This window comes from Aulonocara sp. 'chitande type north' Nkhata Bay, linkage group LG7 (genome assembly GCF_057382095.1).
Source record: "Aulonocara sp. 'chitande type north' Nkhata Bay isolate Kocher_YH1m ecotype deep benthic linkage group LG7, A_spYH_male_GT1.1, whole genome shotgun sequence".
Lineage (NCBI taxonomy): Eukaryota > Metazoa > Chordata > Actinopteri > Cichliformes > Cichlidae > Aulonocara > Aulonocara sp. 'chitande type north' Nkhata Bay.
Genome location: NC_141350.1, coordinates 64,003,220 through 64,018,972, shown reverse-complemented (window position 1 = coordinate 64,018,972; position 15,753 = coordinate 64,003,220). Strand labels below are relative to the sequence as shown.

The following is a 15,753-nucleotide window of genomic DNA, read 5'->3' as shown; positions in this document are numbered from 1 at the left end:
TCACTAAAGACGTTTGATCATCTTGCATATTTTAGTGTCCAGAACTAGCAGGCTGTGCAGTGCCACCCTCTGCTTGTGAACTCTGGTTTTAAAAAGGTGCTAAAAATGTTCAGTTTGAGGCTTTACAAAATGCTTTCATCATTTATATACAGTCTATGGATCTAGGGATGGCGCTATTGGTTTGACGTCAGCTGACCAACAACATTTGTAGGGATTCTCTTCACAGAGCCTACAGATGAAATAAGCTAACTTAATGTAGCCTTCTATTGACCAATATAAATATAAGAGTTAAACCAGTGGTGGATTTTTGTGTCCGATGTTTGGTCCCCATTAAATGTGCTGGGCCATTGTTCAACTTTCTACCACTGTACTTCACAAATGAGGCAGAAATTGAACTGAAACATGGCGATTGACTCTCTGCTCAGCCGTGGTGCTACATGTGCTGCACAAAGTGTTGAGAGAAATTTCAAACGGTGCAGAGAGAGCAGATCACTGTGTGATGATACCAAAGCTCATATGATAATGCAACACAACAGACACCAGTACTGGTGGAGCTTCAGGATTAATGGCTGATATTGGCCGACTGTATCAGTTTGACACAGGCTCCTACCTGCTCTTTGAAGTATTTAAACTTTGGATACATAGAAATATCTAATTTAACCTTTTTATTTTTTAGTGGATTTGTTCACCTAAGGGAAGGGACATATAAAGGTTAATGTTGCAGGTCCACTATTTTTAAAAACCTTGGATTAAACTTCATAATCTTATGGTTAACGGATGCATATGTAGCACCTTTTTTTAGCCAGTTTGCGCAGGCTAACCCTCGTAATGCTCATGTTGTGCTCTGCTTGTCCCTCACTCCTCTAACACCAAGCACCGACGTGAATGCCCCTGGATTGATTTGTTCTCTAACACAGCAGCAGCCTCCCTTCTTCTTAGGCCCGTTCGACGGTAACACGTGTCCACATGTCTGTGGTCTGTCTGTGGTTCCCTCTGTTTCAGAAGGAAGCCTCCCCCCCTCAGAGCCCCTCTCCAGGTCCCTCTCATGTACCTCCTAGTCTTTGCTCAGGAGTGAAGCAGCCCAGTAGCAGCTTTTTGGTTTTTTTGCACACTGCCACAGACCTTCTTGTGGCTACTGTCTGTGTTACGCAGTTATGTTATCTCAACGCAGCCTTCCAGCCTTATTTTTTCCACATTGAGAATTCCTGTAAAAATGCTAATTTATGATATTTATAAGCTGTAAATATATTTCAAAATAAATCAGTTTGATTGCATAAATTACTCGCGTCATCATTTGTTGTTACAGTTGAACAGGGGTTGTCTCATAATTGAGCAGTTAAATTAAAAACAAACAACTTCTTTTATAGGAAATCTTTTTTTCTTTTATGCTAACATCACCCACACAAATCATGTTCACGATCACAGCTTTTGTTAACCATTAACTTGAGCTTTTTGAGAAGGTGACAAAAAATGCTGGCTATTAATAACAATAATAACTGTAAAGGCAAACAAGGAAGAACAAGGTTCATGCAAAAGCTTGCATATAATTGGAAAAAGCTCAAGACCTAAACAGAATTGAAGTGAATCTTCTGTTAGCTTTCTCATGGGTTCTGCTAGCGGGTCTTCTCTGTCCTTTCCTTCAAATTTGACATCTCTGAATCCTAGCTTTAAAGGTTTTTTTTTTTGTTTTTTGTTTTTTAAATTATTATTATTATTGTTGTTTCACTTTCACTTGATCCCAAACCTTTCAAGTAAATTTTTTGAGCCAAACCAAAAATGGATAACTGGTGCCATCAGTGTTAAAAATAAGAAAAATACCTAGGGGCCCATTTATACCTGTGGTTATACCGACATCTTTTCATTTCTTTGCTGTTACCAAGTGGAATCCCCTTCTGTACAATGTTGACTTCGTTACTCTGTGAGTACTCATGAATATGTGACTGTGTATTTTATCTATGCCTGTATGGAAATGAAGATTTTCTGTGAAGTTGCAGTTCAGTCAGACCACTCACCTTTACCTTTTACTTCTTACAGCAGCACTGTGTAGTTAGTCGTTCAAGCTTCGAGCTCAACAGTCCATGTAGATATTTTGCATGTAGAAATTGGGGAGAGATGGGAAAATGCAGCTTAAACAAACCAGTCGTGTGCGCGTGAAGCAGCACATTTCTGGTTGTCTGACTGAACTCGTCTCACTCTGTGTGTTTAAACAGCTTCTGTGTCCCTAAGAAGCCAAAATATGCTTCAGATTAAATTCTTGAATTTAAGAATAGTTCTGTTTAATTTTGCAATGCTTAATTAGCGCCTAGCATCTTTACTTTGAGATGCAGGACTAGTAGTTCAGTTCTTGTAACTGTCAACTTTTTTGTGCTGAAGTTCTTAAGTCTGTTCTTAAGATCACAGGCATGAAACGCGCTGTTTAATAACATTGCACCGCTGATTAGTTTAACACGAACTTGAATGTAATGGCTGCATACTGTTGTTACTTGCAGACGAGGCCTCCAGTTCACTCTCTGAACCGCTTGATAAAAAAGTTCCCGACGATGTGGATGTGGCAGTGGAAGCTCACGATGCTTCCTGTTTAGTAAAATCCAAAACGCAAGATACCGCCGCAGCAAAAGGTCAAAGCCAGGACTCTTCCAAAGGTCAGTGCGATTTTCTTTTTTTTGAAGAAATGAGGATGGTAGGCTGGAGGAAAAACAACGATTTCCAGTTGCTCGGATGGCTTTTTAAATCCCCAAAGTTTATGTTTGTTGTTTCATTCATAGCATGATATTCCCTGAGGGAGAATCTCAAACTGGCTGAACTCTAACTCGTGACTTTACTTTGTTTGTGTTGGAGACCCTCCTCCGGTTATGTGTGGGAGACAGGGGTGTGACTGATTTTATAGTTTTTGTCCCACACCACTGTAACAGTCTGTCCACATCAGGGGTGGAAAAGTACAGACATACTGTGAGTAGAAGTGTGTTGAAAAATACTCCAGTAAAAGTTAAAGCACTGGTTCAACTTTGTTGCTCAAGTAAAAGTGAAAAAGGACACAGGAACTGGACTTTCTGCTTTTTTAATATAATACAATATAATATTATTACGTGAGTGCAGACACTCTTTGTGGATTTACACAACTGAATTCAACCAGATGTAAGCAGATGTTTCAGTTCTGTTCCATTTTATTGTCTTTACACCAGACGTTAAGTTGTTATAACGACTGAGTTCAGTGAATGAATCCAAGCATCATCAACTTAAATGTAAATGAATCTGTGCTACACTTGATGTAACCCAACACTCTGACCTTACCAGTCCAACACAGGGCTTTACTGCGAACTCACCACAGTCCTGCAAACTAAGCTGTTTACCTGCACAAAACTTCCCAGAACTTTCATGCGACGTTTGAATAACATAACGTTGGTGTGCTTAGTTTGTTTCGCAGGACATTTCACAATATGAAAAAACATAATTTATCTATACAGATCCAACACGTGATTAAAAAGGATGACATTGTGTGCAATCTTTAAATGTGCAGCTCATCAAGTGTCACTGAGCAATCTGTACCTTTTGAAATATAACCTCTCTTCTCTGGTCTACATAGATTTCTCCACATGAACATTGCAAACTCTTAAAGCTGAGGTTCTTAGTATTCGCAGAGTATCTCCTCTTATCCAGTAAGAGATTCTAAAGCAGAATACAGAACATCTCAATTTCACTATTCTTCCCTATTTAAATAGGACAAGTAACACCTGCAACATGAGATGTGCTTGAGATATCACTCAAATCCATTTATTACCACTTCTAATGGATATTTTTCCACCTGTTTAAGAAGCTCTTTGTTAAAATAAAGAAAGGAAGCAAAATGTGTTTCCTTTACAGCAAACCAAAGGCTTGCAGGAATGCATGAAAAAGCTCTTCCCAGCTTTTTAGAAGCACGTTGCTAGCTTCAAATTTAAAATATCACATATTTTACAAATGGTATGTCATATATTACCTTTGTGCTATTTTCTGTGAAATACGCCTTTAAATTAGTTTCACATTATTGCATTCTGTTTGGATTTACATTTCACACCATATTCCAACTTTTTCAAAAATGTCGCACATTATTATTAAAATGTTCTTTTTCTTCCCTGGTGAGATGAGCTTTTTCATGTGACCCACACCTGATCTGTTCCACACCAAATTCTTACCTGACAGCATTCCCCACATTCACTTAATCAGCCTTCATTTCATTTTTTCTGTGTTTAATTCATTTCTGCTTAATGTTAACCTTTGCAACTTATAGAAATTCTTCCCTTGTTTTGTAGATCACTGTAACCCCAAACACAAACACAACAGATGGAAGCGGAAGATTCGAGCAAGTGAGTAGCTCAGATTTTCACTCCGGTCTTGCCTCTGCCATCATCATCAATCTTCCTGTTGTTGTCGTCATCGTTTCAATGAGAACCGAAAACTTGTTTCTTGTCTGACAGCTATTAATAGTTTGGTTATGAGACTTTACTTAGTTGTTTTTACAGTGCAGGCTGTTACTGATAAAACATTTCACTCTACAATATCTGTGCACAAATAACGTGATGTGACAAACCAGATGTCAGTGGGGAAAGTGCCCAATTACAGTTACCGTAGGCTTGTGGTTTTTATGTAGTTGATAAACTGTCATCCAATGTATTCAACACTAGAGGTCACTGTTTCCCAACTTTGTAGTGTTCTGGGCTGTTTGTTGTTTTCTGCAGAGTGATTTGATTCCTGTGACGTGATGGACAGACAGTATTCCTCCTCCTAACTGCAGCCATGACTGACAAATCCTCAGAAAACAAAAAGTTTTCCTTCTTTATGTGTCAGGTTGATAATTTTGTTTTGTGGTTATGGCTGCTTACAGTTCATACATATATTTTTAGCATTATTCAATCTGCCACCTGTTTCAAGGTGGTTTGGCTCACACTGCTTTTGAAGACTACACACCTACACTTGTACTCATTAATCTGTCGTTAGTTAGCGAACCCTAAGATACAGGTTTCTAAAAATAACTTGCAGCAGGTATTTTCATTTGTCACATTTACGAAAAGGTCTTAACAGAAACAAGGGGCTTACTTTGTGTTAAATCTCTTAAATCAATCTTTCAATTGAATTGTGATATCTTAGCATACTTTTGTCAGACACTGGACTTTTAAAATTTAAAACTAACTGGTTTGAAATGATTTACTGACTGGCTGTGAGTTGGACAAAGCTAAATATTACTCTATTCCATTCAATTCAATTTTAATAATATATAGCACCAAATCACAACAGCAGTCATCTAAGGTGCTTTATATTGTAAGGTAAAGACCACAACAATCAGATGACCCCCTATGAGCAAGCCCTTGGCGACAGTGGGGGAAAAAAAACCTCTCTTTTAACAGGAAGAAACCTCTGGCAGAACCAGGCTCAGGGAGGGACGGCCATCTGGCACAACCGGTTGTGGCTGAGCGAGGGAGGCAAGATAAAAGACACTGTGGAAGAGAGCCAGAGATTAATAATAACTAATGATTAAATGTAGAGTGGCATGTAAACACATAGGGAGTGAAGAAGAAACACTCAGTGCATCATGGAAGTCCCCCAGCAGCCCATAACTAAGGGAGGATTCAGAGTCACCTGGTCCAGCTCTAACTATATGCTTTATCAAAAAAGAAAGATTAAAGGCTAATCTTACAAGTAGAGAGGGTGTTTGTCTCCCCAATCCAAACTGGGAGCTGGTTTCACAGAAGAGGGGCCTGAAAGCTGAAGGTTCTGCCTCCCATTCTACTTTTAAAAATTTAGGAACCGCAAGTAAGCCAACAGTCTTATCACCCCAATAGAGCAGTCTGAGAGCAAAGTGCTCTATTGGGGTGATATGAGGTCTTTAAGATAAGTTGGGGTCTGATTATTCAAGATCTTTTCCAAGGATTGTCATTAGAAAAGATACTGAACCCCAAACTGCCCCTCGTGTGCCCTTCAGTGTGTGAGCGACTAGGATTAAAGCGTTGTGTAAATGCAGGTCAATTTATCATATTGTACTGACTGCACAGATTGAAAGAAAATTGCGCTTTGAACCAAGTTTTTGCTGCATGACTGAAGTGGTACCAGCCACTCTTTAAGAGGTGTGCTGTATTAAGTGCACAGTGGAAATCTTTGCAGTGGAATCCCATAGGATGCACATACGTTTGCATACATTTCAGATAAGAAAGCCAAAACATCAGCCATTTTGGATTAGCACACTACCTCGGATCTGCTTATTGTGGATGCTAACAGTGGCTTTATTTCAGAGCTGCCACCTGGTGCACTTCTTCCCTTTAATTCTGGATATTGTAAAGTTGGTGTTAAAATTCATACAACTTGCATTAAGCTGTAAGAACCCTGTTGAATTGTGTCAGTCACTTCAGTGGCATCATTCACATTTTAAAGATGTAAGAAGTAATGTGAAGCTGAAGTTTTGATGTCTGATGTGTTTCACATTTTCCATTTGCATGCTGAACCTAAAAGAAAAAAGACAGTGTTTCGTGCCTGTATTATATTCAGGTAAATTAATAGTTGCTGGGTAACAGAAAAATGGTTGCAGTATTTGCATATTTTTTTGTTGTAAAATGTTCCCTGTTGTGTCTCTTTATGTAGCCTTCCCTCTGCTTTTCATCAAGCGCTATCCCAAAAGCTCACAGCTGGACAAAGACGGACCTGATACCGTCCCTGAAGCCGACTCTGACTATGAGGAGATCACTTCAGCAGAAAAACAACCTGTATGTTATGACTAATTTACATTCATTGGATACAGAACGGTCTTGTTTTTAAGGAATATAACTAAGAGCAAGGGTGTCTGTGTAATTCATTGACGTTGCACAGTGTGAACAAAAAAGACTATTTTCTGCTCTTCTTTCAGCACTCGGACAGCAGTTCCAAAACCTCAGTGGATACCCTGAATCCTCCAGAGGTAAATGAGACGAGTGAGGAGCGCTCGGCCGTCTGCAGAACATCTACGCCAAGGAAACGCTTGGCCTTGTCCTTTTCTGCCAAAGAGAAGCTTCTGAACTGGGACGTGGAGGTCAACCCAGAGGGAACTCCCGTTAGCACAACCACCGAAAACGCACCACAACATAAGGACCAGGTGGAGATTTGATCTGTTTATTAACCTGAGAGAAGATGAGCCTGGATATGAAAGATAGTTTTCTCATCTTTTCCTTCTATGCTATGTAGAATGGCTCACGGACAGTGATGTGAGAGATATAAGAGGAATTAATCCTCCATTATATTGAATACATTTATCCTCTCCTCTCATGTTTTATCAGGTACAGGCAGAGGCACAACTAGATGAGCCTCGGAGAAACTCGATCCAGAGCGGGGAGGCTTCCCCGAGCCAAACTTCAGCTTCATCCCCCTCAGCCTTCCAGGCTATAGCCAACGCCTTCAGGAGGACATTTAGCGGGACCAATCAACTCAGCAGCTCCAACACTGCAGTCATAATGTATAAAATACTTGGCTCATAGTTTGCTGTTATATAAACCAAGCTGTCTTCTCTACTGCTCTCTATGGGCTTCAAATCAGATTAAATTCTGATACTTTTCCTCTGCTTTAACAGGAGACCTAAACACGACGGTCCCCGCAAACGGCGACCCATGTCCGAGGGAGCGTTTAGCTTTAGCTCACGCTTCAGTGCCATAGCGCCAGAGTCATCCCGAGAGGACCAGGCCAGCATGCGTGAAGCTCATTGGGCAGATCCATGGGGGGCGGGGCAGGACCTGCCTTCCCTGTTGCAGCAGGTGTCCTTAAAGGGCCGTAAAGACTCTGGAGAGGTGTTCGCTGATGACATTGGCCCATTTGCACGCAAAAGGGTCAACTTGTTCTCTTCCTTGAGGCTGAGGAAGAGGGAATTGTCTGGGAGTGAAGGGAAAGACCAGGAGGTTCAAAAGGAAATCACAAACATCCTCTCTAACCTCAGAAACAAAGGTTAGTGTAGGGACTCCGAAGCTTGTTTGTAACAGTGCTTTAAATCCTCTGGATTTTTTGCCTTTAGCTTGATCCAATTTACAAGTTCCGCACTTTAACTCAGGTCAGTGGGCAGCTGCAACTGCAATAATGTCTGATGATCAGAGAAGTGAACTAAACAAAACCCTCCAGACAGAATCAAAGGACCTTGTTTTACTAAACGTGTGTTTTTGAGGTTTAAAGGGGATCTATTCTCCTCATTTTTAGGTCTCTGATTTCTCTACTGGGTGTAATAAAAGTAGTTTTGCATGATTTGCACACCCTAGCCCTTAGTGTAGCCCATCTGGTCATCCACTGTGTGAAACAAGCCTTTAGCACCTTTTCCTTTAATACCACCCTCCATTTAGGCTAGCTTTCTTGTAATTGGCTGCCCCTCATAGACAGAAGGCTCAAACAGCGGGCGGGTGGGGTTTACTGCCCACACTCAGAGCTGTGTGCCTGAGATGACCACGTTAAGCTCCTCTGCTCTGTGTTGTACAGCTCCAGCAATAGAGAAAGCCATCTGAAATTGAGGGTTTAGAGCAATCTCAAGCCTCCTTATTTAAAAGTCTTGCCATGTTTAATTTCAGTATCCACTGCTGAAAAGAAGGAAGAGGTTTTTGGCCCCCTTTATTGCTTATTTGCTTCATGCTTGTGTGGTTTCCATACTTTTTGGAGCTAATTTTTTGTGTTTTGGAGTGCAGGCTTCTGAACACCTAGAAGAATTTTTCATCCATGGGATTATCATAGTAAAATTTCATGCTGACTTTTAAAGTTTATCTGTATAATCCAAAAAGGCTCTTTTTTTTCCTCTTGCAAATCTAAAATGCTAAGAGTTTCTAATTATCCTCACTTTTTAACTTTTCACTCTTACATATCCAGCATCCAGTCAGCAGAATTTGGAGGAGCCCTCCTCAAGTGATGATGAAAATGAAAACCTGGTATCCAGTCAGAAGGTTTGTACATTCCTGTTGAGTGAGACACGGCACATTCCAGTTATTCCCGCGTGTACTGGGTTTGTTTTTTGGTTTTTTCCATGTGTACATTTTGTGAAATGTTCCACGCTTCCTGTCCCAGCTGCATTCAGAGAAACTGAGGAGGAAGCAGGAAAAGACAGTGGCCCAACAGGCTAAACGAGAACAGCTAAAGAGGCTTCACAGAGCTCAGGTATCGTAATTTCCTTTTAAATTCAGTCTGTGGTTAATAGAGAGATTTGTGCTGGAAAGCTGTGCATTGGTCTGACCTGACAAAAATGTAAAAACCCCTGACTGAAGAGCTTTTTGCTACCAGTCATAGTTATACATTTTACATTTACCTGATGCTTTTACAGTACAAAGGTTTGCTGCTCGCTCAAAAAGATCCACGATGTTTTTAACTGAGAGTATGCCCACACTGATGACACTGAATATCTAGCAGTTATGACTTTAACAGAGAGGTGTTATTATGTTTCAACTTTCTGCTGTAGTCAAAAGTTAATTTATGTCTATGAGCACATTTATATCTTTAGTGCTGTGCAAAAATGTTGAGCCACCCCTCGTTTCTTATTAATTTTATAATAAGTAGGTGCATTGATTTTATTTAAACATGTGAAAACATACAAAGAAATATAAAGTCTAAAACGGATTCTGTGCAGTTCTTTTGAGCTTGATAATCAATATTTGGTATGACTGCCTGTATCATCAACACAGTCTTAAATCTCTTTGGCAGCTTTTTCTATAGTCTTCATTGTATAGTCCCAGTCCCAATTTCTGTCCAGAGGATTCAGACCTCACCGTTAGAACTGCTTGAATAGTTCAGTTCATTTTTATTTCAAACGTGTACATTCACCATCATTTTGTGATATCATTCCATTCTTTTGTTTGAAAAGGAGTAAACAGAAGTATACACTTATTAGTCCCTACCCCCACAAATTTTTCATCTCATTCATTTAGTTTTCTTTTAGTCTTAAATCAAACAAACAATGAAACAAAAGAAAAACAAAACACAAATCATCACAATATAGTTTCTTTCATATAATAAAAGACAGAATATGTAAATTAGCAGATTCACAATAAACCAAAACATCACTTCAGTTACTGTCCTGGGTCAACCCCGTTTTCTTCATTCTTATATTTGTTTAAAATGAGGGTTTTTTTTATATTTTATTTTAAACTGGTTTATGTTGTTACTTTCTTCAGTATTGAGATAGACATACTTTTTAAAGTTGTTCTAGCACTTTGTATTTTTAAATTCCATTTCCTCCCCCCTCGTCTTTCTATAAACAATTTACGCATTTCTTTTGGAAGCATTTTGTTTCTTGCTTTATATATTATTTGTGCTGTTTTAAACTTCACCAAGTCCTGAAATTCTATGGCTTGCATTTTGATAAAGAGTGCATTTGTATGGTCCCTGTACCCTGCATTATTTATTAATCTAATGACTCTTTTCTGCGTTATGGTTATTGGTTGTGTATTACTTTTGTATGTGTTTTCCCCAGACCTCTACACAATAGCTCATATATGGTAGTAGTAAAGCACAGTATAATATGTGCAGTGCTTTCTGATCCAAGATTTGCTTTGTTTTCCCCAGGACGGCAATACCCCGTGCCAGTTTCCCCCTAACATAAGTAATATGTTAGGTTCTGATAGTGTTGAGATCCGGGCTGTGGGGAGGCCCATCCATGACTCGTGGTGTTCTGTTGTATGTTCTTCTGTCCCAACATGCTTTGACTGCTTTGCCAGTGTGTTTGGGACCATTGTCATGCTGAAACCCAAAGCTGTTGCTAATCAGATGTTTTCCGATGGCATTGCACGGTGGATCAAAATTTGATGGCACTTTTCTGCATTCACAATCCAATCAGTTGTGACAAAATCCCCATCAATCCAACCATGAGAAGAAATAATTAGAGCTCGCATTCAACCAGTTTTCAGGTGGTTGGGTGTGGTATTTATTAGGATTTTCTCATTTCACATATGACACCAGCTGGTTCTTGGCCATAAAGAATGAAAAGGAATAAAACAGGGCAGGCTATGGAAAAATGCTTTGACTAGTAACAAATGGAGCCGCTCTAAAGGAATTTAATAATGATGCTATTTGAGTATTTATATATATGCATCTGATTATATAAAAGGACTCAGGCATGAACAAATTGGGGGGAAAAAAATCAATATAACATATGTTAATAAGGTAGTGGGCCACCATGTGACACTAGACGTCAATGTTTGCTGGCAGTGATTCTTCACGTCTCCTGAGCTCTACCACACGGATGCGCTTTTCTAGAAAAGCGCTACATAAATGCAATCCATCATTATTATTATTATTATTATTATTATTATTATAGTGGGGAAGACTGCTGTCTAACACGTCCCCCCAAACATCATTTCCATTCTCCATCAAACCTTTCAGGGAGTCTGTTTGCCCTATGGATGAGGGCATCATCACCCGGGAAAAGGCTACTCCCACCGTGACGGAAATGTTTCATCAAAGGATAAAAATGACCAGCTTAATGTTTATTTGCAGTGACCTTTCACAAACAGAAGCACTCCTCACTGTAAGAGTCGGTGCTTCAGGTTTTTCCTTCAGTTTGTTATCCTTGACGGTCCCTGCTGATATCAGTCTCTGAGATTTCTTCGAAAACCCCATTACAAGGATGGCAAATGGAACATTGTTTGTAGTGCTCACAGAAAAAAAAAAAAAAAAAGAAGAACGGCAGTGTTTTCTATAAAAGAAATGGGGCCTTTAAACTTGTTCATTACAAGTTCTCAGAATTACCCAGAATAACAAGGACACTTCAGAGAAAGAAGGGCTAATTTTATTTGTGAACACCACAAATCAATTTAGATCCTTTGTATGGAGGAGAAAGCAGAAATTTCAAAGAACGATTTCTCCGTTGATTAATCTCCTTTGATCACATCTAACTACATGTGTCATACGGCGACGTTGTTGCGTTGCACAGGTGATCCAGAGACAGTTGGAGGAAGTCGGAGAAAAGCAGAGGGACCTGGAGGAGAGAGGAGTGGCCATAGAAAAGAGCATAAGAGGAGAAACAGGTACATTCAGACCAGTGCCTTACAAACCTGTGAGTCTCAGCATTGCGTAGCTGCTTTTATTTGACAGAAGTCTGTACCATAACACCTTGATTCACTCTACTCTACAGCTCAATGGAATTCCACAGTGAAAGCTTCATTCTTTTTTTTTCCTTCTCGTTCTGTTTAATTGCACTGCCCATACTTCTCAGACCATTTAGAGAAAAGCACTGCCTTGTAATCCTGGTCTGGTTAAAAGCCTCTACATACGGTTAATGGCTGTGCTCACAATAGACACTAGGGACTTTATTGTTGCTTCATCTTTCTACAATACAAGCTTCTGTTTGTGTTCCTGTGAATAGTATATGACCCTGTGACATGATGTATATGTCATTGAAGTTCTTGCAGTGGTTTTTAAATAATTGATATAAATTCTGAAATGTCTTTCTTCTTTTTTGATCCCTATCAAACATCTTTTTTCCTCCCTACATCGTTCCCTCTTTCCCTTTTACAGAATCTCCTCAGACGGACGACAGTGACGAGGCCCAGCTCTATCAGTCCTGGTTTAAGCTCGTCCTAGAGAAGAACAGATTGGCACGCTATGAGTCTGAACTCATGATCTTGTAAGCGAATGCATTATGAAAGCAATTCCCTTTTCTCACATGTAGAGGTCTCACTATTTTCTCCTGTGTTCAGCGCTCAGGAGCTGGAGCTGGAGGACACACAGAGTCGGCTGCAGCAGGATCTGCGACGCAAAATGGCAGTAGAGGGTACGGCCTTGAGCACACAGCGCTGCAGTCTGATATAATATAGCTTGCTCTTATTTCTGTCTTCCTCCTACTCTTTTTAGATACAAAGAAGAGTGCCTCAGAGCTGCAGGAGGAACAGGTGATCCTCGCAGAGATCATGAGAACAGTGGAGAAACGAGACATGTTGGTCTCTATTCTGGAGGAGCAGAGGCTCAAGGAGAAGGCTGAGGACAGGGACCTCGAGAGCCTTGTGCTCTCCAAGGGCTATGAGTTCCACTGGGCCCGCATGGATGATAGCTGGGGCCAAGAGAAGCAGGAGTGATGGCTGAAAACCGAGGATCTCACTCTGAAGAGGACAGATTAGAAGGAAAACAGGTTCCCACAATAGTATGCTTTTGGCTTTTTTTTGCAAAGCTACAAGTCTGAAAAATGTTGAAGGAATCTTGAAACACTGACGAAGATTGTAAGACTTGATCGTGTTAGAAAGAAATTGACCCTTAGATAATGGCTTCCCGTATAGCCACGAGGGTTAATAACTTTTCTGCCAACTTTTCTCAACACTCAGAAGTGTAACTGCAATGTCCCATGCTGATACTGACCTGAAACTTGATGTATGATATGCTTAACCACCTCTGATAATGTGAGCCACTGCCTTGAATGCCTGCACTCATCACAAACCAAACTGCCTTATTTGTGGCTGCTAGCCATAAGAGTGGACTTGTTGCGACAGATTGGTTATTACTGTAACACTGTATCTTCACTGGATAGCACATGGAAGGAGTCAGAAGTTTTTCTGGAGACTCTTGCACAGCGTGAGTTGTTATAAAACCAGAAAAATGCTTTAAGTATTTCACTATGAGTCACTTTATGTGCAGCCTTGTTTGTGACTGTAAACTCTTGTGCATATTTTAAATTTATTCACTTTTCTTTGGATCAAATAAAATATATTTATGTATGCTCAGGCACTAATTAACACCAGAGAAATGGAATCTGCCATGGAGCTGCTGCACAGACTGAAACCACAGATATCTAGGGGAGCCGTTCCATTCCTATTTGTCTCATTGTACAGTTGGCTGGAGCTCAGCTAAAAAAGCAGCAAACAGCAGTAGCAAGACAGTCCACAGTGAATGGTAAAAGCATAGACTGTATATAAAAATGGATGGGCCGCTTACTCCTCGTGTTGAATTCTCAAAATCAGCATTTTGGTACCACTGTGTAAATTTTTGGGACCAAAATGATCGTGATCTTGTTTGGAGTGGGAATTCATTAGCCTAATATTGTCAGACTTGAAGCTAATTAGTGCTAAGTAACAGACAAATACAACGGTTGAATTTCACTCACCAAAACTAAAGCACCAACTTCTTGGACAGACTACACCACCCTGTAAGCAAGGCACCGACAGCACAAACACTGTGGAGGTCCAGTTCCGAGACTTAAACTAAAGAAGGTAAAGCCCAGCAAACACAGATGGGCGGCAGCTTCCTGTGTTGGGACACCTGGCAATGCAAGCAGCTGCAACCTTCTCTAGTATTAAATTAAAGAAACTTCTATGAAGACCAAAACAGGAGGCTGTAACCGGATATTTTTGTTTAGTTTTTTTATTGCTGTAAAAATGTACATTTTAACAGGGAATTCACTTTCTGTGTGTTTAAGAATCAAATGGTTATCGTGGTTGAGGAAGACGACTGGTATCAGAAAACTGCTGCTAGAAACGGCTGCTGTTGCTCGCTTCATCTGTGAAATTCAAATGTCAGTGCTGGAATGTTGTTTGTTGTCCCCAAGTGTTACACAGAGGTAATTTATTACAATTTGAAATCAGGACTATTCTAAAAATTTACTCACTTCTTGATCCCCTTTATCACAAGCATAAAGAAAATGTCAAGAGGAAAAATCTTCACTCCACAAAATTTCATTTTTGGTCTAAAGTTTCACTCATTCTGGACTATCTTTGAACCGCCGTGTAGGAAAACTGGAAGTCCACAGAGTGGGAGTTCTCATGTACTTTTGTTGAAACTTGCAGATATCTCTGGCCTTGCTCCAGTAAGGCATACCACTAGCTGTGACATCCTGAAAGCAGCGTGCCCAAAGTGGATTCATCATTTTGTTAACTACTGTGAATCTGTCTGCAATTCACTGTAAAGGGCTGTGAGTCAAAATGCCATCAAATTGTCATCTCATGAAAAGATGAATGTGTTTACATGAGTTTTAATGCTGATGCAAACTGCCATACTATTCTCTCGGTCCTCGGGCGTTAAATGTTATTTTGTTTATAATACAAATGAATGCAAATTAAATATCTGTAAGTTTGGTTTTCTTTAGCAAAAAACTTTCATGTTTTATTTTAATGCTGCTTTGAGTGTTTTTAAATGAAATTATCTTAAATAAAAATGAATTTTTGGATTTTTGGTACTGTTTTATTCTGTCTTCCTCTGATTATAAAAGCAACCTATTTCTTACTGCTTAACAACATAAAGACATATAAACAGTCTTAAAAAGCTGTTGGGCCTCAGTTTTCTTTGGCATTGATGCTACAACTTTCTGGAATGCTGTTGTGGTTTTACAGACACATGACCACTAACCACATGATGTTAACTTGTCTGCCATTTTGAACATGTGACGATGTAGGATCAAGTGATTAAGGCCCCAGCCACACAGGCTTAGAGACTGGTCCCCAACCGGTCATGAGGGAAAAATTAGTATTCCCCTACCTGTTGTGAGTGGTTGCTGGAGCTTGATGGCAGTTGCTGGGAAAATAATTGCTAAAGCCCCAGTCACAGAGGCTTACAGACCCTCTGGCAGCCACTTGATATTATTAACAAAACATACTTGTGATTGGTGTGGGTGCTAGCATATTGCTGTGGTTGTGCTTTAAATGGAAATGTTCTACAAACACTGGCCGGCTACTCTCCAAGCTGTAGTGAAACTATAAAAAAGTGCAACACAAACAGTCTTGGAACACACTGGTTGCACTGCTGAGACCCAACTTTTATTTTCAAGGTCAACCACGTCCCCTCAATTGAAGTTTTCTTGTTAGCATTTAGTAAAAA

At 40.0% G+C, this 15,753-nt stretch overlaps 1 protein-coding gene across 4 annotated transcripts in view; it reads left to right on the top strand.

The window, feature by feature from the left end:
* The window catches only part of mical2b (microtubule associated monooxygenase, calponin and LIM domain containing 2b), a 61,978-nt gene extending 46,900 nt beyond the window's left edge, over positions 1 to 15,078 (top strand). For all 4 annotated transcript variants that reach the window (XM_086301924.1, XM_086301921.1, XM_086301922.1 and 1 more), the window contains 12 exons: positions 2,490 to 2,642; positions 4,290 to 4,343; positions 6,610 to 6,731; positions 6,872 to 7,096; positions 7,278 to 7,453; positions 7,568 to 7,935; positions 8,836 to 8,909; positions 9,031 to 9,120; positions 11,888 to 11,981; positions 12,472 to 12,580; positions 12,654 to 12,727; positions 12,808 to 15,078. In XM_086301924.1, coding sequence (XP_086158050.1) covers positions 2,490 to 2,642; positions 4,290 to 4,343; positions 6,610 to 6,731; positions 6,872 to 7,096; positions 7,278 to 7,453; positions 7,568 to 7,935; positions 8,836 to 8,909; positions 9,031 to 9,120; positions 11,888 to 11,981; positions 12,472 to 12,580; positions 12,654 to 12,727; positions 12,808 to 13,028 — 1,760 coding nt within the window. In that variant the 3' untranslated portion in view covers positions 13,029 to 15,078. The remainder of the gene's footprint in view (positions 1 to 2,489; positions 2,643 to 4,289; positions 4,344 to 6,609; positions 6,732 to 6,871; positions 7,097 to 7,277; positions 7,454 to 7,567; positions 7,936 to 8,835; positions 8,910 to 9,030; positions 9,121 to 11,887; positions 11,982 to 12,471; positions 12,581 to 12,653; positions 12,728 to 12,807) is intronic.
* The last annotated feature ends 675 nt before the right edge of the window (positions 15,079 to 15,753 follow it).